Here is a 26990-nt window from a genome sequence, read left to right as displayed (position 1 = left end):
TATGGAAAAAATGGATGAAAAAACTCTCAATTTAGACGAGTATTGCAATCCCATTTCTTCCATTTTCTCAAAAGAAAAAAAAAACTTAAGGTTTTTCCTCTTTTCTTTTTCCGTTCCTTTTTTACGCTATGAACAAAGACTGCTCAGAAAAAAAGAAAAGAAAGTACTTTGTGGAACGACTTCCCATTTTATACAGTAAGCACCATTTACGTTTTAGCGGGTTTTTAGGAGGGGGGGGGGGGGGGAAAGTTGACAAGAGTGGAAGTAAGCCGGAAATCAGCACCGACTAAGTAAAATCAAAATTTCTTTTTTACAGTTGATAGATGGCATTATATCCGATATATTTAATGTTGGAGAATTTAAAGATGTGGGAAACCAGAAGCGGGGGTGATCCCTAACGGATTTGCTAATATTTCCAATTTGAAAAGCTTGTTGATATGAGCACGAGCGATGCGAAGCGTCGCGAGCGGCAAATTTTTGAAAATGACACATTTTATACAAAATTGACACTAATTTTCCACCCAGAGTGGCACAAAAAACTGCTGAGTGGCAACCCTGCTTTATCATGACCTACACAAACTCATTAATTTTAAAATCAGAAAATACTGCATAGCATGCATTTGTCAGATGTTTTTTTTCGATTTTTGAGCCCATGTGACATTGAAGAGGTGACAGTCTTTACGATTTAAGTTAATTATTATGACCTATCCTTTAATTTTTTTATGTTTAATTCCAGAATTAAACCCTGTAGTCTCTTCTTATGATTAGATATAGGCTACTGGTCTTGCTGCCAGGATATGTTGCTCTTGTCTTTTAGTCAATTCATCTGTTCCTACCGCTGAATTTTGCCAAAATCCAAGTGAGTCAGAGCAAAATGGTAGAACTCTAGTTATTTAGGTAAATTTGCAGGTGGCATTATAGGTAAATAGCCTAGCCTATTTGGTAAATTTTTACCAAATCATATTATTAAGTGAGGAATACAGTGAATACACCATTTGATGCATTTTTTATGCTGATTACAAATACAATAATCATTTCTATTAGAAATAATTTTCAGCCCCACCCCCATATGTGCAAATATATATCCTGAATTGAAATATATAGGGGAGGGGGGGGGGCTAAAATTCATTTCCAATAAAAATGATGGTAGAATTTTACCAAATCATATTATTGAGTTAGGACTAAAGTGAATACACAATTTGATGCCTTTTTTTATGCTGATTACAAATATAATAGGCCTAATCATTTCTATCAGAAATTAATTTCAGCCCCCTATATATGCCAATTCAGGGTTAGGTTAGGTTAGTTTAGGTATATATATAGGGGGGGGGGGGATGAAACTCATTTCCAGTAGAAATGATTAGCCTATTATATTTGTATAAAAAAAGCATAAAAAATGGCATCAAATGCTGTATTCACTTTATTTCTAACTCAATAATATGATTTGGTAGAACTTTACCAAAATGATTGTTAGCATATATTTGTAATCAGCATAAAAAAAAGGCATCAAATGGTATATTCACTTTAGTTGTTACTCAATAGGCCTAATAGGATTTGGTAAAAATTTACCAAATATTTACCAAATCATATTATTGAGTTATGACTAAAGTGAATATACCACTTGATGCCTTTTTTTATGCTCTTTACTAATATAATAATCATTTTTGTCAGTAATGAATTTTAGCCCCTACCCCTATATATACCAATTCAGGGTATATATTTGCACATTAGGGAGGTGGGGGAAGGTTTAAACTTACCTCTTGTTTACATCAGAAATAAAGTTACCCCCGCCCCTTTAATGTGCAAGTATATACCCTGAATCAGTATAAATAGGGGTGGGGCTAAAATTCATTTCCAACAAAAATGATTATTATATTTGTAAAGAGAATAAAAAGGCATTGGGTGTTATATTCACTATAGTCATAATTTAATGATATGATTTGGTAAATATTTACTGCATTATAATTTAGCTGAGATGAAAGTGAAAATTTGATTTGATGCCTTTTTTTAGGGATACCACCAGATGGCTAATTTGACAGTGTATGTATATACAAATCTTCAAATTAGCCAACTAGTATTTTAAGCTGAGGATCCCAGCTGGACATAAGAAAACAATTTTACTCCATAATTTGCAGAATAATCCTAGTTAACACATTTTTCAGGCTGAGAACCTTTTTCTTTGCTTATTTCCTTGTTTATCCAGTTTTGTAAGAAATTCATGAATTTCCTAGAACTTACATATTCAGAGAGTGGTAAATTTTCTGTAAATTTTTCATTATTCATATTATTGACTTACCAATAAAGTAAACATACCACTTGATGCCTTTTTGAATATAATAATCATTTTTGTCAGAAATAAATTTTACCCCCTCCCCTATATATACCAATTCAGGGTATATATTTGCTCATTAGGGGGGGGGGAGGGTATAAATTTTATTTCTGATGTAAATGAGAGGTAAGTTGAAACTTTTCCCCTGTGCAAATATATACCCTGAATTGGTATATATAAGGGTGGGGGTAAAATTCATTTCCAACAAAAAAGATTTTTATGTTTGGAAAGAGCATAAAAAGGCAGTACTCCTGTACTAAATGGATTCTTTTATATATCCCAATCTGGAGATGCAACAAAAACTTATTTTTACAGAATAATTCAAGACACCACTGTAGAGAAATACAATGTATAGAATGGTTTTAATTCCATATACAATATTTAAAGTGTTTTTTTAGGGGGGGGGGGGTAAGGTACCTAGGTTAGGTTGGATTACATATTTAATACATGCTTTGCTCCTCACCCCCTCACCCCTAATGTGCAAATATATAGCCCAAATTTGTTTCTAAACTATTATCTAGTCATCCTATTTTATTCATTAGCATTAACCAAACTAGAACTATATAAAAGAGTCTATTTAGTACAGGAGTACCAAAAACGCATTGAGTGGTATGTTTACTTTATTCATAAGTCAATAATATGAATAATGAAAAATTTAAACAAAATTTTTCATTGTTTATATTATTGTCTTATGAATAAAGTAAACATACCACTTGGTCTTTTTTTATGCTCTTTCTAAATATAATAATCATTTTTTTGGAAATGAATTTTACCCCCACCCCTATATATACCAATTCAGGGTATATATTTGCACATTAGTTTAAACTTATCTCTCATTTACAGCAGAAATAAAATTTGTGTGGTTACAAAAATGAGATACATTTGGGGACCCCTCTAAGGGATTAAGATGCAATTTGCCACAGAAGTAATTATTGTATTACAAAAGAGCTATAAAAAAGGCATCAAATTATATTTTCACTTATATCCTAGCTAAATTATATTGCCACCTGCAAATTTACAGATATTTTCTGTCAAGAGCTTCAGATTGGTGAGCATAAAATCCATAAGGTTCAATCACACTGTTATTGAAGGATTTGTTTGTCTTGATCCTCTTTTGTCATTTCAAAATTGTATTTATCACTCAAGGGCAGTAGCATATCCAGGGGGGGGGGCAGAGCAGCCCAGCCCTCCCCCCCCCCAAATTTCTTTTCGTATTTTTTTTAAGTGCCCATATAGTAAGTTCCAAAATGTTCACACTTTTAAGTTATTTGCAACATCCTTTCTTTTTTTTCATTTCTTGTTAAATGGCTATCCATTTCTCCAGCAAGCTTATATCATTATTTTATCATCATATGTGCAATCGCCTCCTGTAATCAAACAAGATGTCAAGAAATTTTTCTCACTATTTAACCCCTGCAGCTATAAGCACTAGATTCTCTGCAATGAATGAATTGCAGTAAGGAATTGGACTAAGAGGCGATAGTTCATTCAAAGTTTCAAATGCTGCTATAATTCCAGTGTAAGCTAAGCATTATAGCGGAAAGGTCACATGAGAGGAAAGAAAGAAAATAACCTTAAATCGCATGTCCAGCAAGATAAGGTGGTTTTGAGCCTCATGTAGAAATCTCACTGGTGGTGTTTCAAGGTTATTATTTGACATCCCAGTTCAGCCTCCATTCAGCCTTGGCCCAGTCTTGATCAACTCCTTTCTTGAAGGCATCTAGAGTTTTAGATGGGACAGTGGCTTTGGATAGGCTGTTCCAAAGTGGGACAGAACAAACTGAGAAGAACTGTTGGTGCTCTCACTTGATGCAACAGGGCCTGCAGCTTCTTGGTGTGTCCTCATGTGGTGGTTGCAAAGGACAGGGAAAAGACATGACTTAATAGGTCATTTTCTAGCAACTTACAAGTTGCTATTACGTCTCCTCTTTTCCTACTGTATACTAAGGTAGGGAGTTTGAGTATGATGAGATGTTCCTTGTAAGATTTGTCTTGGAATGCAGAGATAAGCATAGTTGCTCTTATTTGGACACTCTCAAGTACTTTCACATCCATCTTATTGTACAGAGAGGCTAGGGTCATGCCAAATTCCAGGTGAGGATGGACCATAGCTTTCTACAGTTTTGTAATCACTCCTGACTTCCTGGTGGTAAATCTTCACTTTATGAGGCCAAGGGCTTGGTTTGCCTTTGCAACTTGAGCTCATGTGGGGCAGTGAAACTTCAGCTCATTGTCAAAAATAACCCCCAGGTCCTTCTCCTGACTGACTGCCTCAAGTTGTGTGTCTCCTATGTGATATGCAAGTTTTGGATTATTGTGTCCAAGATGTAGAACTTTACATTTTAAGGCATTGAACTGTAGACACCAATCCGATGACCATCTAGATAGTCTGTCCAGATCTTCTTGCATAGTTGATAGATTTAGGTTGTTCTGGGCCAGTCCTAGGAGATTGCAGTCATCAGCACATGGTGTCAAAGGATTCTTCAGGTTCATTGTACAGTTATTGATATACATGCTGACAAGCTTAATTAGTTCTAGTTAGTTCTTGTAGTCAGATACTAATATGAAACTCATGCTTAACTTGAAGAGTGGTTTCTTGGGTTTTCTGTTTGCAGAAATCTCACCAGCTCTGCAGTAGCAAAACAAATTATCAGCAAATGCATTGCATTTGGCTTAAAAATGGAGAAATTTGTGGGGGTTGGTTTTGATGGGGCCAGTAACATATCAGGCTGCTATTCTGGTGCACAGGCAGAAATTAGGAAAAAATATTTGCATGTAATCTACACCCACTGTGCATACACAGCTTAAATTTGGCTTTATGTAAAACTAGTAGGGTAGGACTTGTTAGGTCAACCTTTGCTACTATACAGCAGATTATATCATTTTTATCATCCTCACCAAAAAGAACAAATATGTTTGCAGAAGCAGTTGCTGTTGTTTGTCCCAATAGTCCTATCAGTCAGCTTCTGAAGTTGTGCAAAACGAGATGGGTGGAGTGTCACAATTGCATTTTAGTTTTTATGTCTTTGTATTGTGCAATTCGTTCCATACTTGCGGAAATAGTTGGTAGCATACAGTGTGATACAGAAGTTGTTTCAAAAGCAAATGCATTGGTTTCAGCAGCAACTAAATTTAGTTTTATGTTCAAGATGGGTATGCTAGAGTTTGTAAGTGCCATAATGCTCTCTGTCTCTAAGGCGCTGTAAGCCAAAGATTTAGACTTAGTTGAGTGCTGTTGGCATGTTAAGCAATGTTCTGATACTTTACTGCAGTCAAAACAAAATAATTTTGAAACATTTTTTTAGAAAGCCTGTGAGCTTGCACAAGAGTTAAATGTGGCTCTGGCTGTTCCAAGGTCTATCCGCTGAAAATCCATCAACAATAATGAGTCCATCAAGGTTTTTTATCGCGAGTCATTGTTCAAACCTTACTTTGCTTCACTTATTGAAGAATTTGATCAAAAATTTTTGCGCCATCAGGAGGCATCTTTCAAAATCGGAAGGCTTTTGCCAGCTAACAGCAAGTAATTAAAAATTAATGAATTTGTGAACGTTGTTGCTGTTTACGAGGGATATCACAGGGGTAGACGTGTGCTCAAAAGTGAGTTAGTCCTTTGGAAACAGAAGTGGCTCGGAATGTCTGAGAAACCATCAACTGTTGCTTCAACTCTTGCGTTATGCAACACAAAATTTTTCCCATGCATTCAAAGGCTTTTGACAATTTTTCAGACATTACCAGTGACTACCACTTCTACTGAGAGGAGCTTTAGCTGTATTAAGTGATTAAAAACCTATCTGCAGAGCTCAATGGGTGAGGAGCATCTGAGTGGACTAGCTCACATGACCCTGAACCACAATATCCAGGTCGATGCTGACCAAGTTTTTGATCAATTTGCATCCAAAAAAGACTGGCGGTTGTTACTGTGAGAGGTTAGGTCATCTTTCGTTGCTCGTTTCTCTAAGTGCAGTTGATTCTGTTTTTTAAACTTTAATTGTGCTTCATCCTCATTAAACAATGTTAATATCAATACATTTCTTGCTTTCATGGCTGCTATATTAGATAGACTGGGGCCTCCACCCCTCCAAAACCAAATTCTGGGTAATTGTCTTTGATATAATATTATTTTTTATTTATTTGGTTCTCTAAAACAAGGGTCCCATAGGCAAATATAAGGAATAATGCACTTCTTTTTTTTTATATTTTCTAAATTCTGCTGCTTTAAGTAACAAGTAACAATGGGTTTATTTTAAAAAAATATATACATCATCGATTCCCTGAATCAATGCTTCTGCGGGAGAAAAACTTCCTAATAAATAAAAAAAAACAAGAAACAAAAAAAAAGAGAGAAAAAAAAAAGAAATAGAAAAAAAAAACAAAAAAAACAACATAATTCTAGCTCAAATGACCGGACCCGAAAACCAACGAACCACCAAACAACACCCAACAAAATTATAATAATTATAATAATATTCAGCTGCAACTAAACACTCCTCAAAAACAAAACTTAAGTGGCATGGAATAATCCATTCAAAATATACACATCAAAACAATGGTTCTTTAACAATTTGCGAAATTCCTGCAAACCCCCAACATTCCTCAAATCCTCTGGCAAACTCTCCCAAACTAACGGAACAACATGGCGAATTGAAGACCTAGACGTGACCATCGCTGGTCTTTGCATCAACTGAGAAGATCGTGTCAAATGATCGTGAATAGTAGACACAAGACTAAACATTCCTGAAAAACATGATGGTAACTCCGAAGCTAAATATTTAAACATAAACAGAGCATTATAGAATACACATATTCCTGCTAACGGTAGAATTTTATACTCGCGGTAAAGATGCCTCACCGATACAGATAGGTCAATTTGATTACCATAAAGAACTCTAATTGCCATATTCTGTGTTATGCAGAGCGGATGGAGGTGAGTTACGAATGTTTTCGACCAAACCATACAACAGTAAATGAGATATGGGTGAACCATAGAAAAATACAACATTCTCAGAATTTCACACAGAAAAAGATACCTAAGTTTACGCATAATACCAATATTACGAGACAATTTGCTGTTAACAGATGCAATATGATCTTTAAAACTAAGGCTTTCATCAATTATAACACCAAGGTATCTAGTACTAGTAGATCTTACAATAGTATGGTGCCCTACTTCTATACTATTAATCCATGGATAATGTCCAGTAATTCTACCATAAATAAAAAAATTCGACTTATTGTGATTCAGTTTCAATTTATTTACTCGCATCCACTTTTCAATCGAAGAAATATCTTGTTTCAATATAGTCATCAACTCATTTTCAGTTCTAGCAGCTACAGTAAAATGGGCATCATCAGCAAAACATGGTAGAATTCCTTTAGTACCGTAAGTATCAAGGTCTAAAGAACAAGACACATTACTTGAAGCTCTACAAAGGTCATTAATATAAACCAAAAACAACCAAGGGCCCAAAACGGAACCCTGGGGTACTCCAGTCGAAATATATTCAATTTTAGATGTAACTCCACCCATCACGACACACTGAGTCCTTCCACTAAGATAAATAACTATGACGTTTAAAAAATCACCACGTATACCACTACTATACAGCTTTTGAACTAGTATATCATGATCAACAGAGTCAAATGCTTTAGTAATATCCAGAAATATCGAAGCTATCTTCAGACCCTTGTCTAAAGCATCATTAATAAAAGTTATTAAAAATAAAACTCCATGCTCTGTAGAATGATGACTCCTAAACCCGAACTGACTAGAACTAAAAAATTGTCTTTTCTCGAAAAAATTTACCATCCTACTATGAATCAACTTTTCAAACACTCTAGAAATAAATGACAGTAAAGAAATTGGTCTATAATCACTAAAACAATTCTTATCCCCTCCTTTAAATATCGGGATAACATTCGCGCACTTTAGACAATCGGGAAATATTCCAGCTTTTAAACAATTATTTATCAGTCCTAAAAAATGACTAGATATAACAGGTAATATCAACTTCAAAACCTTCAACGAAATAAAATCGCCTCCTGATGCACCATTTTTCATATTATTTATAACATCAAATAATTCATCAATAGTTACAGATTTAAGGTACGCAGACACATCACAATCTTCAGGTAGGAACTGACGAAAATCTCCATCTTGATCAAATACTGGCACCAATGATGACACACGCTGCCCAATAGTAGTGAAGTGATTACACATCTCATCTGCAACATTATTATTCATTCCTATATTATCTGGACGGATCAAGACGCTACCATGGCAAGTCACCGTCTTAATCAATGTCCAGGTCTTACTCGGGTTACCCTCAACTTTTTTAAATTTAACCTTATAATATTCTACCTTAGCCAGTCAGATTGCAGCATTTAACCTACTATTATAAACTCTATATATTACATTATCATGAAGATCATTGCTCCTTGTTGACAACTTATATAAAGAACGTCTTCTATTAATTGACTGTAACAAACTCTTTGTAATCCAAGGTTTATTCGGAGACACCCTTCTCTTCTGTATTCCTGACACTTCACAACATTCCAAAAATGTATCCTTAATCTTACCATACCAAAGGTCAAAATTCAAATTTAAATCTAATTCTTCTTGTAAAAATTTAAAGTCTAACTGTTCTATCCTAAGCTTAAATCTTGAAATAGTATTTGAATCAACTAATAATTTCTTAGGCTTAGGGCGAGCACCACAATTAATATTAATATTCTTAAATATACCCGGAACTAATATAGCCAAACTAAAGTGATCCAAAACATCATTTAACACAACACTCGACGAATCATGGGAACATTCAAAAATACATTATCAATTAGAGATGAAGATGACTCCGTCACTCTAGTACAAATACTTACAGCAGGATGCATCCCATAACCTAACATTAAATTCAAAATATTCCGGGCTTTTAAATTAGATGCTAACAATTTCAAATCAATGTTAAAATCTCCACACACAAAACACGGCATGTTCTTACGAGTTAGAAGGTCCATTTGTTGCTCTAATAATTCTAAAAAACAATCTACACTAGCTGAAGGGGGCGGTAACAAACAGCAATACAAAATGGGTCACCATTCTTATCAAACTCCTTAACAAAACACTCAAAAATCATCTCTTTATTAACAGACAAATCATCCCTAACCTTCACATTCAAATCAGTTCTAATATACAGGGCAAGTCCTCCATGCTGATGGTGAGTACGGTTCTTAACATACATATTATAATTTGAAATATCCAATAGTCCAGAATTATTATTCAATAACCATGTTTCAGTAAGTGCAAGAATATGAAAATCAGATAGCATACACAGCTCCGACAAATAATCCAATGTACTATTTAACCCCTGACAATTCAAATGAAAAATGCCAAGTTTATCCGGTGCCAGTCTAGTATGTAAATCAACTGGGCACTTATAATTTACCTTCGGAAAAACATCATCTACCCCCATATCAAAATCCCTGTGAAGTACCCCTAATCCTAAATCCGAAACACTCAATGGATTATTCGCAAGCCAATCCAAACGATCATTACGAACAATTACCATTTTTTATAAATATATATATATATATATAAAAAAGAAAAGGAGCCTAACCAACTGAATAACTTACTATAACTTGGAGGGTCGGTGGTCCCGTTTCCAACATAATTGAAGCTCCAGAAAAAACACAAAATAACCTGAAAATAAGAAGAAACATATTAACAAAATAGTATAAATAAACAAATGAATACAAAAAAAGTGAAATAATTGTCACTAATGCTAGCCTGTAAAAGTACAGGTTTACTGATTACATTACTGAATTCCAGAAAATAATAATTGAAGAAAACACAATGCTCTACATGTGCCTACTACATATTCTTTCTAAATTCTAAAAAAAACCAAATAATTTAGAAAAAAAGAACAACTTTTCTTTTTTTTCCATAAATACAAAAAAAAAAAAAAAAATATCTTAACAAAATCTTAATTAACCATTCATGATATAACCATCTATTGGTCACATAACTCAGGGATAGGCTCATCGTAACCAAATTTTGCCGCCACACCACCACGGTCGATCCGTATATATGGTGGAACTGTATTGGAAACCCACGATGAAACTCCTATAGCATTTAATCTAGATTTCTTTACATACAACTTCCTTCGAGCTTCACGAACTGATGTTGGCGCATCATCGCTAACAGATACATTTCTATGGTGTCCAACAACTTTACCTTTTAATTTCTTTCCGTTCTTAAGCACACTGACCTTCACATCTCGAGAACCAACATCAACTTTAAAATACGGTTGCTCCTTACTGACACTACCAACAACTCGAAACCTCGGGACCATGGACAGACCTAGACCCTCCAAACACAACTGGTCAAAAAACGTTTCGGCTTGGGTGGTATTTTCGCAGGGAGCATTCCAAACGATAATATTCGTCTCTGTATGTCGATACTCAGATGCCATAAGCCGACGAGACAGATCTGCACTCCCAGTCTCATACTTTTTCGTTGCACTAGCGATAATTGACATTTGATTTCTTAAGCTTAGAACATCAGATTCAAGCTGTGTAACACGCGAACTCGTAGTATTAACTTCTGATTTTAGCTCAGACTGTGTATTTTCCACTGATACCATACGATTTTCTAACATTTTTATACTATCGTTTATAGAGTCTAGTTTTTTACCATTTTCAGTAAGTATTGTTAGCATCTTAGCAAAATCATCCGCCAGGGTCTTCAGTGAAGCGACATCGTTATTCCCTTCAGATGAAACGGTCGAATTCAACAAACTGTTCTCAACAGACTGGGATCCTACTTGGACAGTTTTAGCAATCTTCCTTTTTCGCCCCATGGCAAGTGCAAATAAAATATGTAATCTCTCTTACCTATTTTGGCACCTATAATTTATCCACGTCGATGTGGACGTGCAGTTCGCTAAGCCACCGTTAATTTGGGCACGGCTAACACCCCTATCTCCTGCACCGACGACTTCCAACAGCGTTTGAATACCGACGCTACTTCAGGAATCACAACCAACTTTCAGGAATACACTGTAACGTTTGCAAAATTCAACTAATCAAATATTTGCATTTCAATCCACTCTTCAGGGCAAGCGGTAAAGACACCTGAACTACTACTCAATCAGAGCTTGATTCATTGTCTTTGGCCTATTTTCTTTTTTTGTCATAATTAAATGACGTAATCCAAGGTGTATAATCCCAAGCCAATTCAATGTTTCGCAATATCTTCACTGATATTGCAGTTCCAAAACATCTACTTGCCCAAAATAGAAACTCTCGCTGCTTCTAACTTTTTTTTAATTCTGACTTTGTTGGCGAAATTTTGTCATCCTTTCTCAAACAAAAAACTCTACAACTAGAAATACTCATGACAAGTGTGTACTTTTCATTTCTTTACCTAGATAACCCCCCCCCCCCCTACCCTTGCCTGAAATCTTGCACTATGATAGATAATTTTCTTGCTCACATGACTGCTACGAACTCAGCGTATCAAAGAACCCTACTGTATAGGATTCAAGCTCCTATTTGCAAAAATGCGGAATTTTGTATTTTTTGCCAGAAGAAAGATCCAGGATGCATGTTTTTTTTGTTTTTTTCAGGGGTGATCATATCAACCCAGTGGTCCTACAAAATCGTGAGAGGGCTCATTCAAACGGAAATTAAAAGTTCCAGTGCCCTTTTTAAGTGACCAACAAAATTGGAGGGTAACTAGCCACCCCCCCCAACCCAACCCCGTTTACCAAAACCGTCCATTAAAAATTTTGAGATAGCTTTTTTTTCATCCTAGTTGAAAGGCCCAATGACTATGTCTTTGGGTATAACATGACCCCCCCCGCCCAGTCCCAGTCCCAGTTGATAGATCTAAGTTATAAACTGAACTCCTTGATTGCCTGTATTATTTGTGATGCGGTTGTAGGCATACATTTTTGGGTCGGGGGGGGCAAATTTTCTTCTGGGGGTTTTCCATAAGGGTGATTTTTCATGGGAAGGGAAGTTTCCAGAGAGTGAACTTGTCAAGGGAAATTATACACTGGGGGAATATTTCTTGCATTGTCTTTTCTGTCACAATTTTAAACGTGGAGTGGTTAAGAGTTATTGTCCAAGGTAAATTATCACCGGGATTGAATTTTCTAGAGGATATTTCCATGGGGATGGGGTTTTTCCCATGGAGATGTGGCCAGATTTCCTGGCACTATTTAATAAACGATCAGAAATTAAATAAAAAAAAAAAAAAACAAGTTTTTTCAACTGAAAGTAATTAGCAACATCAAAAATTAAAACGAACAGAAATTACTACGTATATAAAGGAGGTTGCCCCCTCCTCAACACCTCGCTCTTTACCCTAAAGTTTGAATTGTGTTCCGATTATTTAATAATGATTCCTGAAAAACAAGGGCCATCTAATTAGAACAATAAGACACTTTTTTAAAAGCACTAAAAAACTTTAGTATTAAGATTGAGGTGTTGAGGAGGGGGAAATCCCCTTTATAAACGTAATAATTTCTGTTCGTTTTATGTTTTAATGTTGCACCTTACCTTCAGTTAAAAAAAATCTGTTTTTTTTTTAAATTTAATCAGCACTTAATTCAATCATGACTGCCATAGGTTGTGCTTTTTGGTGGTCCATCTGAGGTCAAACAAAAAGCAGATCAAACAAAAAGCAAATGGGGTGTGAAGAGGTCATAAAAAGGATCTGAAGGAAATTGGAACTTCATGGGAGGGGATAAAGAGTCAAGCTTTAAATGGATAGAGATGAATATAAGAGCGTACACAGCTGTGTTGGCCTAAGGAGGCTCAATGCTGGGGTGAGTTGTTAGGCTTTGTAGCAGAGTTTCTTGGGATACAACATAGAGCTAAATTTCTCATATCTACAAAATAAACAGAAAACTGGAGACCAGTCAAAAATTAAATTCTGTAACTTATTTTGATTCAATGTATGAGTTTGATACAAAAACATTTGATACAATGTATCATTGTATATACATACATACATATATATATATATATATATATATATATATATATATATATATATATATATATATATATATATATATATATATATATATATATATATATATATATATATATATATATATATATATATATATATATATATATATATATATATATATATGTTGTGATATCATGACTGAATTTTTAAAATTAAGCAAAACTTATGTCATATGAATAGCCTACATATGCATACATTTTGAATTGAAAATCAAGTATTTTGCAGTATTTTGTCCCTTTCATCTTCTCTCTAGATTAACTGCTCTTTCAAAGGAGGAAACACAACTAGCAGTATTTATTGTACAGAAATTGGCCATGCCCTTTGCTGTGCTGAAAAAGGTGCCGTCCCTCTAATTAAACCCCGTCATCCTACCCTTCCTGGCTGGTGTGAAAATCCAGATTTAGTGGTTACCCAGTCCAAATTTTGGCTTCAACTTTGGATTTCTTGTCGATCACCCCTTTCGGGAGTAGTCAATTCAATCCGCCTGCTCACAAAAAGAAAATTTGCGAAGGAGCTAAAAGCTGACAGAAAAACGATGATTGATATCGAATCTACAAGGGCCAAAATTAATCCTTCTCTCCTTTGGTGTTTTATGTCCTCTAAAAGCGATGAGTTTTTGTCCGCATATGCTATCCCTGATTCTGAATTGTACGTGTACTATGGGTCAGAATTTTTGCCTCCTGACCCAACCCTCAACGAAAGATATGAAGCTGAGTTGGACGACTTCTTAGATAATTGTCCTCAGGGTGATTCTGTTGTAACAGAGGGTACTTTATGCAAGGCCATCTATTGCCTAAAACCTAAACAATCTTTTGGGATTGATGAGATCAGTGCACTCCATCTAATAACTGGTGGGCCCTCTCATTAGTCACGTAACTCTCCTGAGGCAGATTATCCTCATTCAGGGGATTTTCCCAACCTCTTTTTCAATTGGAGATCTTACGCCAGTTCCTAAAAAAGGAAAAATTACCATGCAATGGTCCTCTTTCCGTCTAATCACGATTGCTACTCCTCTTTGCAAGTTATTTGAACTTTTATTCCTAGATGAGTTTGAGAAACTGTGTCGCAATCCACAAAGACAATTCGGTTTCCAACGCGGTATTGGTTGTGCTGAAGCGCTCCTTGTCGTTGCATATGAACTCCTGGATGCACACAAATCAGGAGAAAGCCTAGCGATCGGTGGCTTAGACCTGCAGAGAGCGTTTGATTCATTGATTCATGCGCTTATGTTGCTAAACTCAGCTAAAAGAGGAGTGAACTCAAATATCATTCGGGCTTTTCCTGATCTTTACCCTCGCCTTCGCGTGCGACTCAAGCTCTCCAGATAAAGGGCTTCCACCAGCCCCACGGTCAGCTTTGACACCACTCCGTAAAGGTGCCCGTCAGGGGGTAGTTTTATCCCCAAATTTCTTCAACAACTACATTATTGAGCCTCAAGACAACGGTCCTTCATCGTGCATTCTCAGTCCCATTGACATCTCCCTAGTATGCTATGCTGATGACACGCTGAATCTCAGCCGGACGCTTAACCGCCTTTCTGAATTATTCTCATGTCTGCAGTCCAATTACGAGAAACTCGGTCTGAGATTTAACTCCCAAAAGTCGGAAGTCTTGCTTTACAATTGGAAGAATGATCCTCCTACTTATGTCACACTAGGTTATTGCTCAGTAAAACCAGTTGATAAAATAGTATATCTAGGGCTGCCAATAGGTACCTCATTACAGCATATCCGCTCCCTCCTGATCTCACATCATGAACGGTGAATTTCCAGCTCCTATGCTTTGGTCCTTAAATCCACTCTGAGATTTAACCGTCCACTACTGGCAAGTATTTGCAAAGCTACCGCTCTGCTACACATATTATATATGACCCCTTTCTGGAAATTATAGGCAAAGCGTGAAAAGTCTAAAATCCGCTCTTTATTTTTATGTTTTGCCAAGTACCCACTAAAATTGCCACCTTGGGCAAAAAATAGTTTTCTTATTCGGCGCTATAATCTAGCGGACCCAAATCTAGCTTTTGAGACACTTATTAGCCGGCAAAAAACAAAACCAGCAATTCTAAAGCACGAGTGGGCAAGTTTGCTTGTTTAATTTTCCCTCTTTTTCTTTTTTTTTCTCCTTTCTGAAGTTGTTGAAAGGATATATATATATATATATATATATATATATATATATATATATATATATATATATATATATATATATATATATATATATATATATATATATATATATATATATATATATATATATATATATATTATTCAGAATCTTTATAAAACTTTTGGTAGCTTCGTCGCCTGATCTGGTTTTTACTTGAACTGTTTCTGGTACAACAATTGCCTATCAGTAATTTGCTGTTTCTAAAATTCAGACTTAAAAACAAATAATGAAGAAAATGCCCAAAACTTAATTATGTGTCAGGAAATTAAAGTTATTTTTTGTCAGTGCAATAGTTCGAATAGCAAGAAACAAATGACTTATCCCTCTAATACGTTTTCTTTAAATAAATGCATCTTGTGCTGATTTAATTAAAAAAAAACAAGTTTTTTCAACTGAAAGTAAGCCACAACATTAAAATATTATTATGTCTATAAAGAGGGCTCCCCCTCCTCAACACCTCGCTGTTTACGCTAAAGTTTTTTTAGTGCTTTTAAAAAGGTGTCTTATTGTTCTAATTAAACGGCCCTTGTGTTTCAGGAGTCATTATTAAATAATTGGGACACAATTCAAACTTTAGCGTAAAGAGCGAAGTGTTGAGGAGGGGCGACCCCCTTTATATATACGCAATGATTTATGTGTGCTTTAAGTTTTAATGTTGCTCCTTACTTTCAGATGAAAAAACTTGTTTTTTAAAATTTAATTTCTGATAGTTTTTAAATAATGCCAGGAAATCTGGCCCTACCTCCACGAGAGAAAACCCATCCCCACGGAAATATCTTCTAGACAATCCAATCCTGGGGAAAATTTACCTTGGACAATAAGTCTTAAGCACTTCACCTGTAAAATTGAGACGGAAAAGACAAAGCAAGAAATATAAAAAGAATGTTGTATAAGAATTCTGGCAAATTCCCCCAGTGTCTAATTTTCCTTGACAAGTTCACTCCCTGGGAACTTCCCTCCCCTTAGAAAATCCCCCTTATGGAAAAACCCCAAGTAAAAATTTGCCCCCCCCCCCACCAAAAAATGTATGCCTACATCCCAATAACAAATACTATGTGCAAACAATGGGCAAATTTTATAACTTAAAGACCTTTCCTCTGGGGCTTTGGGCGGGAGGGCATGTTATACCCAAAGACATAGTTATTGGGCCTTTCAACTAGAATGAATAAAATAGCTATCTCAAAATTTTGATCGGACGTTTTTGGGAAAAAAGAGGTGGGTTAGGGGGCCTAGTTGCCCTCCAATTTTGTTGGTCACTTAAAACAGGCACTGGAACTTTTAATTTCCGTTCAAATGAGCCCTCTCGTGATTTTATAGGACCGCTGGGTCGATACGATCACCCCTGAAGAGAAAAAAAATAAACATGCATCCAGGATCTATCTTCTGGCAAAAAATACAAAATTCCACATTTTTGCAGATATGAGCTTGAATCCTATAGGCCTTCAGTAGGGTTCTCTGATACGCTGATTCTGATGGGGGGGTTTTCGTTGAGATCACTTCACTTTTAGGGGCTATTCTCCCTTTTTTCAAAAATCAGGAAGTTTTCTCAGGCTTGTACCCTTTGATGAGTGAGACTAAACCTAGGGAAATTTAGATATAAAACCAATATAAAAAGCCGATTCTTTTGATATATCTATTGGTATCAAAATTCAAATCCTTTTTTTTTCTTGTTTGTATTCTACAAACGGTTTCATAGAGCTTGAGCAATCGTTTTTTCTTTTTTTTTTTTATAAAAAGCAAAATTAAAGTGTGGAATCATGTTAATAATCAGGAAAAGGTATTGAATTTCCAATAGGATTCTAATTCTTAGGAAAAGTATGATTATCTCGATTCCGATTCATTCTCCTGTTACTAATTTCAAACTATTGTTCATGTTAGTTTAGATATCTATATTTCCCTTTTGTTTTTCAGTAAAGTTAGACCATTTCTTTATCAATTTGAATTCAATAATTTGAATTATTGAAAAAAGTAACGACATTCACCTTACCATCTGCTCTCATCACTATTTATAGGTAGTAGATGCAAAATTTAATATCCCAAATGCTCCTTCTCCTGCGCGACCACACTTTTACATGAGGGGCTATTCAATTCACAGTAACATTGTATATAACACGAGTCTTTAGGACAGATTTCTAACAAGGTGGTTAAAACTCTCGTTTAATATACGTATATTGAATATGTTCTGACATCCACCGTGTCTTATCGCCTGTCCCAACTTACAAAGCTGCGAATGCTTGCTTTTTCAATTGCCACCTCTCGCCTCCCACCTTTAGGAGGACAGTCATTCTGGTTAGTGTTACATTGTACAGAACAGACTATTTGTCAACAATAATAGCACCATTATGAATATTGCACACTCAATTTTTGAAAATGAAATATTCTTACCTTACGAGCAGAACCGAAGTGCCCCCTTTGCACCACTGCATTCTAATCAGTGATCTCCCATTTAATCAGGGGTGCTGGTTGGGAGGTGGCAGATTTTAAAAAAATGTGTTATATTTTCATTTTTCAAATTCAGAAAAATTCTCTCCCTCAACCTAAGATTTTGAAATTTTTGGTATCATAATTTTAAAAAGCTAAAATAATCATTCTCCTCCTCCACCCTCTCCCTCCTGCGTTTTGGGGAATGGGTCCTGCTGCATCCGTTTATTTCTCTAAAATTAACCTTGATTAAGCAGAATGAGAGTTTCTGTTTTTCTTTTCATTTATAAAACGCTGGTTGCTGTGACTCTGTTCTTGTCTCCAACAATGTAGTTTATTTTAAAAGTATGTCTAACTTCTTTCTTTTATTTATAGGTTAAGACCCTCTGTAAGCTGTGGTTTCCATTAGATTATCCTGATACCTGGTACAAAGATGTTTTGTCTAATCCTCAATTTTTCTCATTGGCTGCTTGCCATTCAAATGATATCATTGGATTGATTATAGCAGAAATAAAGGAAGCTAGTGGAGTGAACAAAGAGGTACAACCTTTGCTAAGTGAACAATGTTCATCTCAAAACTGTTCAGGGGATGCAAGAACACCAAACACCAAACTTGTTGAGCAGCGTTCAAATGCAGGTTCACCAAGACATCTATGCCTGAATAAGTGATTCTGGCCCAGCATTTGATTAGGCAGGGAAGTCGAGCCAGACAAATGTGTGAAACCCACTTTTAAGAACAGCTGATAAATATAGTGACAAAATAAGTTTCTTGATTAGTAGAATTTGATATCTTAGACACTGGACTCAGTAATCTGGATTGAGATGCTTAGTTGTAATTGTTGGAGCCAGTCACCGAATTTTGCATGTGAATCCCCCTACTGCCTGTGAATTGATGCCTAGAAAAACACTTGTCTGTGCACATCAGTCAAGCTATACCTGTATATGAATGTTGCTTAATAATGGTAGTTACAACAGTTATAATATAGAAGAAAACACAACAGTTATAATAATGAAGAAATAGTGCATATTGTACCTGTACCACCAATGTTGAAATGTAGTAGAACAAAGAAACAACATGTAGAGAAACTAAAAGTACAAATTAAAAAGTTAAAAAAGCCTAAAAAGTATACCAGTTTTAAGTTGACTGAAGCCAACATACTTTTACTACTTTGGTCCCCTCACTAAGTAATACTTTCCTAAGTAACCTAAATAATATTTTCCAGTCAAGTTTTGATGTCTGACCTTTCTTCTATCCCCTTATGCGTCAATTAATCTATCCCCTTAGTCAATTGTCTTTGTATATTTGGCAGAGGCATTGAAAGTATATACCAAAGAAAGTACCAAGATGTATTGAAAGTTCGTTGTTAACACCATTACCTGGAATATCCTTCAAAACCAATAAAATAAAGCTTACTTAGAAGGGAATTAAAAAAGAAGAATTATATACATCAAAGACTTAGACTATCTACTTAAAATAAAAAAAAATAAATAAAAAAAATGAGGGACTGGAAAACAAATTATAAAGAAAAAAAGAAAATGAAGCGTAACAATTCATATGTATACATAGTTGTGAGCAACCATTTTCAAAGCCTAATGTAAATTTCAGTATTTTAGCTTCAGTTGGCCTCCTGGATTCCATATTTATACAACACAGGTATGTGTTCACTCTGAAACACGTGATTTTTTGACAAGTTTGCAGCTAAAACTTACACCAACTAGACAAGACACTCATATCACAAGGTTCATTAGTAATAGACCTATCCATTCACCAATCCAGAATTATTATATTGCTTAAACTTTTTATTGGAGAAAACTCTAAATATGCTTATAAAATTAGAAATTTGTTCCTTTTCAACAATTTTCAATGTATTTTCACCATATTTTCCATCTAAAAAGCCATTTACAGTGAATTTGAAAAAAGTAGTTTGGTAGATGGATAAAAATCAATCTCAGCTATGGAATGGTAGCAAAATTGTCGTCATCAGGTTATATATTAAAATTATAGGAAGGCACAAAAAATAGAAACTGAAAATTTCATTGGGAATATGAACCTTCATATTCATAGTTTGAAGGGCGAAGAATTAAAATAAATCTTTTCCTGTTTTTTTTTTTTTTTAAGTCCTAACGCCCTGATAAATGTTACACCCACAATTTTGTTTTCAAAGGTAAAGTGTAGGCTATACTATAAGACATAATGGTGCAATGATTATAAATTTCTGATTTGCTTTCAAAGGGAAATATACCTGGCTTACCTTTTTGTTTGTTGTTCTTATCTTTATGAAGATATAGAAAATTATTCTTGCACTTTCTAAATTTAGAAGGTTGAAATTAAAACACTGAAAGTTGCCAAATCTCTTAAAGCCCCATGGCTGAGGAAACCTAATTTTCCTAAGTTTCTTGTTTTTCCCAGAGTTTCTTTTGTGTGCTTTGAGAGGAAATTGTACGCCAAGTACCTCAATATATTTTCGACGACGACTCTGGTTATCAGCCAATACGGCAAACTGTTGATTTGCCCTCGCTATTAAGGCCATGTTCCTTGAACCTAGTTGTCTTTACTCGAGTGGGAAGAAAAGTCAAGGAGCGACCAAAAGAAGCCTAATAGTTTTCATGATCAGAAGTGCAAAACTTAAGTATGGCTGCGAAAACTTTGAGCCCTAGCTCAATACTGAGCGTGCGAAGTGTCATTGCTCAATCAAAGTAATGAGTTAAGATCTTGATAAAACCAGTATCGTGATATTGGAACGATAATGGCCTTATACTGGGATCCAATGACGTTAATACAATTCTCACCTCCGTCTGCACTGCTTTCCCATCCATTGCCTCTTGAGGGGATGTCTCTCTTCTTGAAGGTTTACCCAGCAGAGGCTTTAAACTCTTGCGGCAGCCTATAGAAAAAGTAACTGAGGCTATTGGAAAATATTAATGGGGCCGACTCCTTTAATGTTGGACGTCTATATACCTTTGTCAGAATATTTGATCAGATCCTAAATTGACTTGAAAGGCTAAGCTGTTTTTTGACCTTTTAGCCATCAATCAATTTTTGTAGCTGATGTCACATTTAGTAGCCTGCCTAAACGTGAAACAAATGGGTGCAAAACACTAAACGCTGACAATTATGCTTGAGTTTTTGTCCAAAAGACAATGTATTTGCTCTACACAAAAAGGACTGCCACTCAGAATGGAGTGAGAAAACCTGCGATGCCCTGCAACGGACCAAACAGGCAGGAATAACGTTTCCTGCCAGCATCACCTACTTGCTCATAGAACAGAACGATTAATACAAATTTGACGACGAATTTGTTGCTCATACTCAACTATCTTCTTCAAGGGGAGGTCTTCAAGAGTCTTACTTGCTCCCGCCATTGATCCGTGCAGCCATTTAGCGATCCAAGACATGGCTAATTGTAGAAAGACAAAGCCAAGACAGATATTCCAAGTAATCGAGTGCCAAATGTTTAAAAGGCTGCACGGGTAAATGGTGGGAGTAAGTATGATTTACTTTCCCCTCAAAGAGGTTCCCCGAAATCATTTTCGATCTACCAAGTTCACAGTGCTCTGATTTTAAATTTACTTTCTACTTGGTCAAGTAAAAAATACTTGGACTCAACTTGCTAAAGAGAGACTTCACCCCTCTCTTTAAGCTTCCTTTCCCTGTTGTGAATGAGGTGAAAATGCTAGGTGTCATTTTTTCACATGATTGCACCGTCACTACCAATTTTAATAGTGTGAACTATAAAGCTAACGCATAATGCAAACTTTCAAAAATGCTTCGTTTTGGGTGCAAGACCCATAGTCTTGTTAGGGCATACCAGTGCTATGTACACCCCATTGTGCCTGTGCGTGCTCGAACAAATCGCTAGCAGAACTTTTTCATGTCCTTTTTTACATCATTATGTAATAGTGTATACTGAAATTTGTTGCATTATAAAACAAATTTTGCCATTGAGCTATGATTTTTTTTGTAGAAATAAGCCTTTATCTTTCTCTCTCTCTCGCTCTTTCTCTCTCTCTCTCGCTCTTTCTCTCTCTCTCTCTCTCTGTCTCTCTCTTTCTTTCCTTCTCTCTTTCTCTCTCTCTCTCCCTCTCTCGCTCTCTTTCTCTCTCTCTCTCTTTCTCTCTCTCTCTCTCTCTCTCTCTCTCTCTCTCTCTCTCTCTCTCTCTCTCTCTCTCTCTCTCTCTCTCTCTCTCTCTCTCTCTCTCTCTCTCTCTCTCTCTCTCTCTCTCTCTCTCTCTCTTGTCTTTAATGCTGCTAGCTAGGAACCCGCAAGAATGTGGCTTAAGCAATCTTGACCCAAATTATACTGCTGCTCCTTGTTTTATAACATTATGGCTAGTTAATTCTATTCAATATTTTAGGATAGTAGCTTGCTTGACTATGGGCTTATTTACAATGCTGACGTTGCTTACATTCTTGCTTTGGGAGTGAAGGAGGAGTATCGAAGATGTGGAATAGCTTCTCTTGTTCTTGACACTTTCTTACGTCACTTGACTGCACAAGAAATGAAAAAGGTGAAGGTCGTCTATTTGCATGTCCTTGCAACTAATGACAAAGCTTTACGGTTCTATGAGACAAGAAATTTCAGGTTTGTATCTTTCTTCTTTTGATTAACACACTTTTAATCACGAAAAATGGGTATCCTATAGCAACAGAGAAATTAATTGTAAAAACGTTGTTAGTTTAAAATTTAGCGGTTTTTTGTTCTGGCTTAGAATTTCACAGGGAAGGACTAATCAGGCAGAATTGAACTTTTGTTGTTATTACTGGCATAAAATTTAACACGGAAGGACTAATCAGGCAGAATTAAACTTTTGTTGTTATTACTGGCATATAATTTAACACGGAAAAACTGATCAGGCAGAATTAAACTTTTGTTGTTATTATTGGCATAAAATTTAACACGGAAGGACTAATCAGGCAGAATTAAACTTTTGTTGTTATTACTGGCATATAATTTAACACGGAAGGACTAATCAGGCAGAATTGAACTTTTGTTGTTATTACTGGCATAAAATTTAACACGGAAAGACTAATCAGGCAGAATTAAACTTTATTTTTATTATTGGCTTAAAATTTAACACGGAAGGACTAATCAGGCAGAATTAAACTATTGTTGTTACTACTGGCATAAAATTTAACACAGGAACCATTTAGACTTTAAAAGCTAGGGCCGCTGGCTTTTCATTCTAGTAAATACTTCATGTATAATTTGACTTACTTATGAAAATACGTCACAAACCTAAACCAATGAAATATTTGCACGCTTTTTACCAAAGAACCATGGGAAAGTAATGTATCTTTTTACTGTTGGTGCTATGTGTAAGATCAAGCCCTTTGGAAGCCAAATCAATTAACTCCAAAGCGACAAAATTTTAAGTTAAAAGCATCATATGTTCTAGCGTGGAAAATATAAGATACATTTACTTATTCAAATGGCTTTCACAAGCAGACAATCCCAAACTTACATTTCTTGTTAAAGAATGAATGAAAGAAAGGTGATTCAACAAAAACGAGAAATGTAGGAACTAGACAAACTCAAGATGAAACAATAATAAAGGTCCGCTTTTAAAGTTAATGCTAGAAACACAGTTTACCAAACACTTATGGTAATAAACTTCAACCTAATCCGAAGATAATAAGCGATTTTTTAATATAAAGGATTAATAAAAATTAAGAGATAATTTAGAGTCAAAAGGGGGTAAAAACAGTTTATAGGGAAACTAAACTTAAAATTTAATACAAATTTTTGATTTTTAATTTCAAATTTATGCAAGCGCACACTCGCAACAAAAGGCATTTTTTAGGCTAAGCGGAAGGGGTGAGTGAAGCTTTTATTTCGCTACCTATTTTTTAAATATAACTCATTGCATTCAATATCACCCTTATGCCTTAAAAAAATAGACTCATAGACTTTTAACTGAGCTGTAGAAGCATTTAGTGTGATAAATTTCAATCGGAAACTTCAGTATGCAAGCATTCATGAATTTTATGACTAATCCAAAAGGATAATAATTTCTATTACAGGGTGGCCACCCTATGTGCGCAAGTGTGTCCACGACCCACGACCTTCTTTATGTTGAAACACCGTCACTAGATTTCACTCAAAAGTTTTAGCCTTGTGTATCTCAATACTATGCATTCAGTTACTAGGGTCTACAGTTGGTACTTTCACAGAACAAATTCTTTAAATACATATAAAATAAAAAAGGGAAAGCGTCAAATACATTGAACATATATTTATATTAGGGCTCACTTGACTCAAGGACTTGTAGTTTTAAGTTTCAATCAATTGAAAAAAAAAATATTGTGCGTTGGACCAGGTTTTCAGGGAAATCTATATTTATTCCATTTCTTTTATGAAATCCGATCTCCTTGGTCCAAAAGGTTTTTATACAAGTTTCAAGCCAAATGTAAAAGTTTTTCGGTTAATTGTTTGGGAGCCGCTCCGCGAATCTTGTTTTATTTTGCCTATTTTTTTTTAAATATAACAGTTCATTACATCCAATATCACCCTTCTGCCTAAAAAAAATAGACTCATAGACTTTCAACTGAGCTGTAGAAGCATTTAGTGTAATAAATTTGAATCGGAAACTTCAGTATGCAAACATTCATTGTAATACATCTTTTTGGGATGTACCACGAGTCGAAGCAAGTCTCTTTAATATTCCTTTAAATTTATCTAAACTCTGTAATTTCTGAAATCAGCTAGCTAGCGCCCTTATCATTAACACAGATCTGCTGTTGCCAAATAGTACAAGCAATAGCATGGTCAGTTAAATCTTTAACGAATTATTCGAATTTCCAAACAAACCAGCCTTATAATGGAATTTGGTGATAGAAAATCAATGGGTAAAATTGCAGATTTTTCTAGAATCAAAACTGGGATTAGAATGAATAACATTTTCCTGATTTGTATTACGATTCCAAAGTCGGGTTTATTTTTGAAGTAAAGTAAATTGTATCTTATATTTGCATTTAATATGCAAATACAATAATTTAAACTAATCGCCTGGAGTTTTCATATGTCTGAAAATATTAAAAGTAAACTGCTTTATTTTTATTGTCGTGGTCACCCCTGTCAAAATGTATATGTTGCTATGCAATTTTGGACTAAGTTGTAAGGAAATAATTGCACATATTTTTGAGAATCATTATATGTGTACTCCTAATTAAAGCAGAATATTACTTAAATTAATCTGCTTAAGTCCGTTTTCTTTTTAAACATACGTAAAAATTTATTTTATGAAATGTGTGTATAACACCTGGTAGGTACGCCAAAGTTTATGCTGGAGAGTGGGGGGAGGAGCGTCGTCACAACCCTATAAAAAAAGGCGAATATGAAGAAAATTGAAAGAACTTGGACATTTTGTAAGGGTTTGAAAGAGTGCCTCACTTGTGTGTAATTCACTGTAAAAACATAAGGAAAACCCAAATTTATTAGTTTGCTCACTTAGTATCTTTACTTCAGAGTAATGAATGCTAGCAATGCTGAAAAACGAGTACCAAAGTCCACACCGAACCAACGGTAATAGGTAAGCGGAACCTGTCATTTTGAAAGCAGGCTGAGACTTGTAGGTGCCTTGGAAATTGACATCTAACAAACATCTAGGAAAGAGGCTGTTAGAAAATATTTCAAGAAAATGGAAATTCCATGAGAGGGAGTAGAGTGGTGCTTTGAATTGAATGGAGTCGAATAGAAGAAGGTCGAGTAGTGAGGTTGATAATGGGTTGTTAGTGGGATTAATTGTAGTTTCTAATGAGTCAACGACTATCAAACAAAAATTTTATCAAGCTTTTAAATTTTGCATTCTACAGCAACATATATTTAGCAAATGTTTCTAAATTAAAAAGGATATTTTGCAGAATATCGCACATTTTCATTGATATCATCTGCGCTGCAGCGGTAGCTAGCAACCTAGTAAGAAACGACTACGTCCCATTGTAAAAATTACAATACCACAAAACTCCTAAAAAAAGAATCAGATCAAAACATGTAGTGCGCTATTAGAACTACCTTGTTCAAAATCCCTATATAAAAAACTTACCGTCCCTTGCCTAAAAACAACAAGGGAAATATATTAGCTTGAAAATCATGAAAAGTGGATGGAACCACGACATTCTGCATATACATCTTTTTTTTTCAGATAGCTTGGCACTGGAACATCATAGACAGTTCTTTAATGGCTCATTTTAAAGGAAATTGATATGGTTAAAAACTTGGTGTAATTAAAAAAAAAACTACTTGAAAATTAGAATTCTTACGGAAAAATGATAAGGAACTATAGACCGTAGTAACTGAAAATACACTTTAAAGAGTGTTTCTGGCAAAATATGATACTAGTGTGAATTTGATCTTTACTTAGTTTCATTGGTACCTTGGTTGTAGAGATAGCTGACACCTAGTAAAGAACAAACCACGGCATATAGTAACTAAAGGTTTGTATTTGTATTCGATTAATGACGCTTTTTGACTACTAAGGTCTTTGTGTCGGCCCTGCAGTGTATTACAACAACGAAGTTCCATGTCTGAGTCTCTAATTACCATGCTGAGGTCCCAAAGTTGCTTTTCTGGGGTATGATGTCATATTTAGTTTATTTAGCTCCCTGATTCTCTGAGATTCGTCTCTTACTATTTCAACTAAGAAAAGGCCATATGCTTTTTCCTGTTTTCAATTATTTTTGAAAAAATGAGAAGAAAAACCACGAATATAGTGGAGAATAAACCACAAATCTAGTAGTGAGCAAGTTTAAACTAGTAGCAACAGAAAAGCTTAGGTTAAGAGACACAAATTAAAAGGAAGAAAACACATTATTTGTTCTAACTATACCTAGCCTCCCAATGTTTGTGCTAAGGAAATTTAATTTGATTTGTGAATGTATCAGTTACATTGTGTATAAAATTTTATCCATATTGAAAACTTGATCTAATTAGTCGAATTATAATAAGATTTATACAAAAGTTAATAATAAAAGAATGTTACAAATCAGTTGTCAACTGACTTTACTGAAACTGTATTATATGAAACATCGGTATAGTT

General features: G+C 35.2%; 1 protein-coding gene across 1 annotated transcript in view; it reads left to right on the top strand.

Moving 5' to 3' along the window:
* Positions 1-563: 563 nt before the first annotated feature.
* Naa60 (N-alpha-acetyltransferase 60) overlaps positions 564-26990 on the top strand; it is a 66884-nt gene continuing 40457 nt past the window's right edge. Inside the window, exons 1-3 of the mRNA XM_089103551.1 lie at positions 564-668; positions 18330-18494; positions 22311-22537. Of these exons, the coding sequence (XP_088959677.1) occupies positions 615-668; positions 18330-18494; positions 22311-22537 (446 nt within the window). The 5' untranslated portion in view covers positions 564-614. The remainder of the gene's footprint in view (positions 669-18329; positions 18495-22310; positions 22538-26990) is intronic.

This window comes from Artemia sp. Qi Xiang Cuo, chromosome 17, assembly GCF_049724085.1.
Source record: "Artemia sp. Qi Xiang Cuo chromosome 17, ASM4972408v1, whole genome shotgun sequence".
Lineage (NCBI taxonomy): Eukaryota > Metazoa > Arthropoda > Branchiopoda > Anostraca > Artemiidae > Artemia > Artemia sp. Qi Xiang Cuo.
This window is presented reverse-complemented; position numbering and strand designations above follow the sequence as displayed.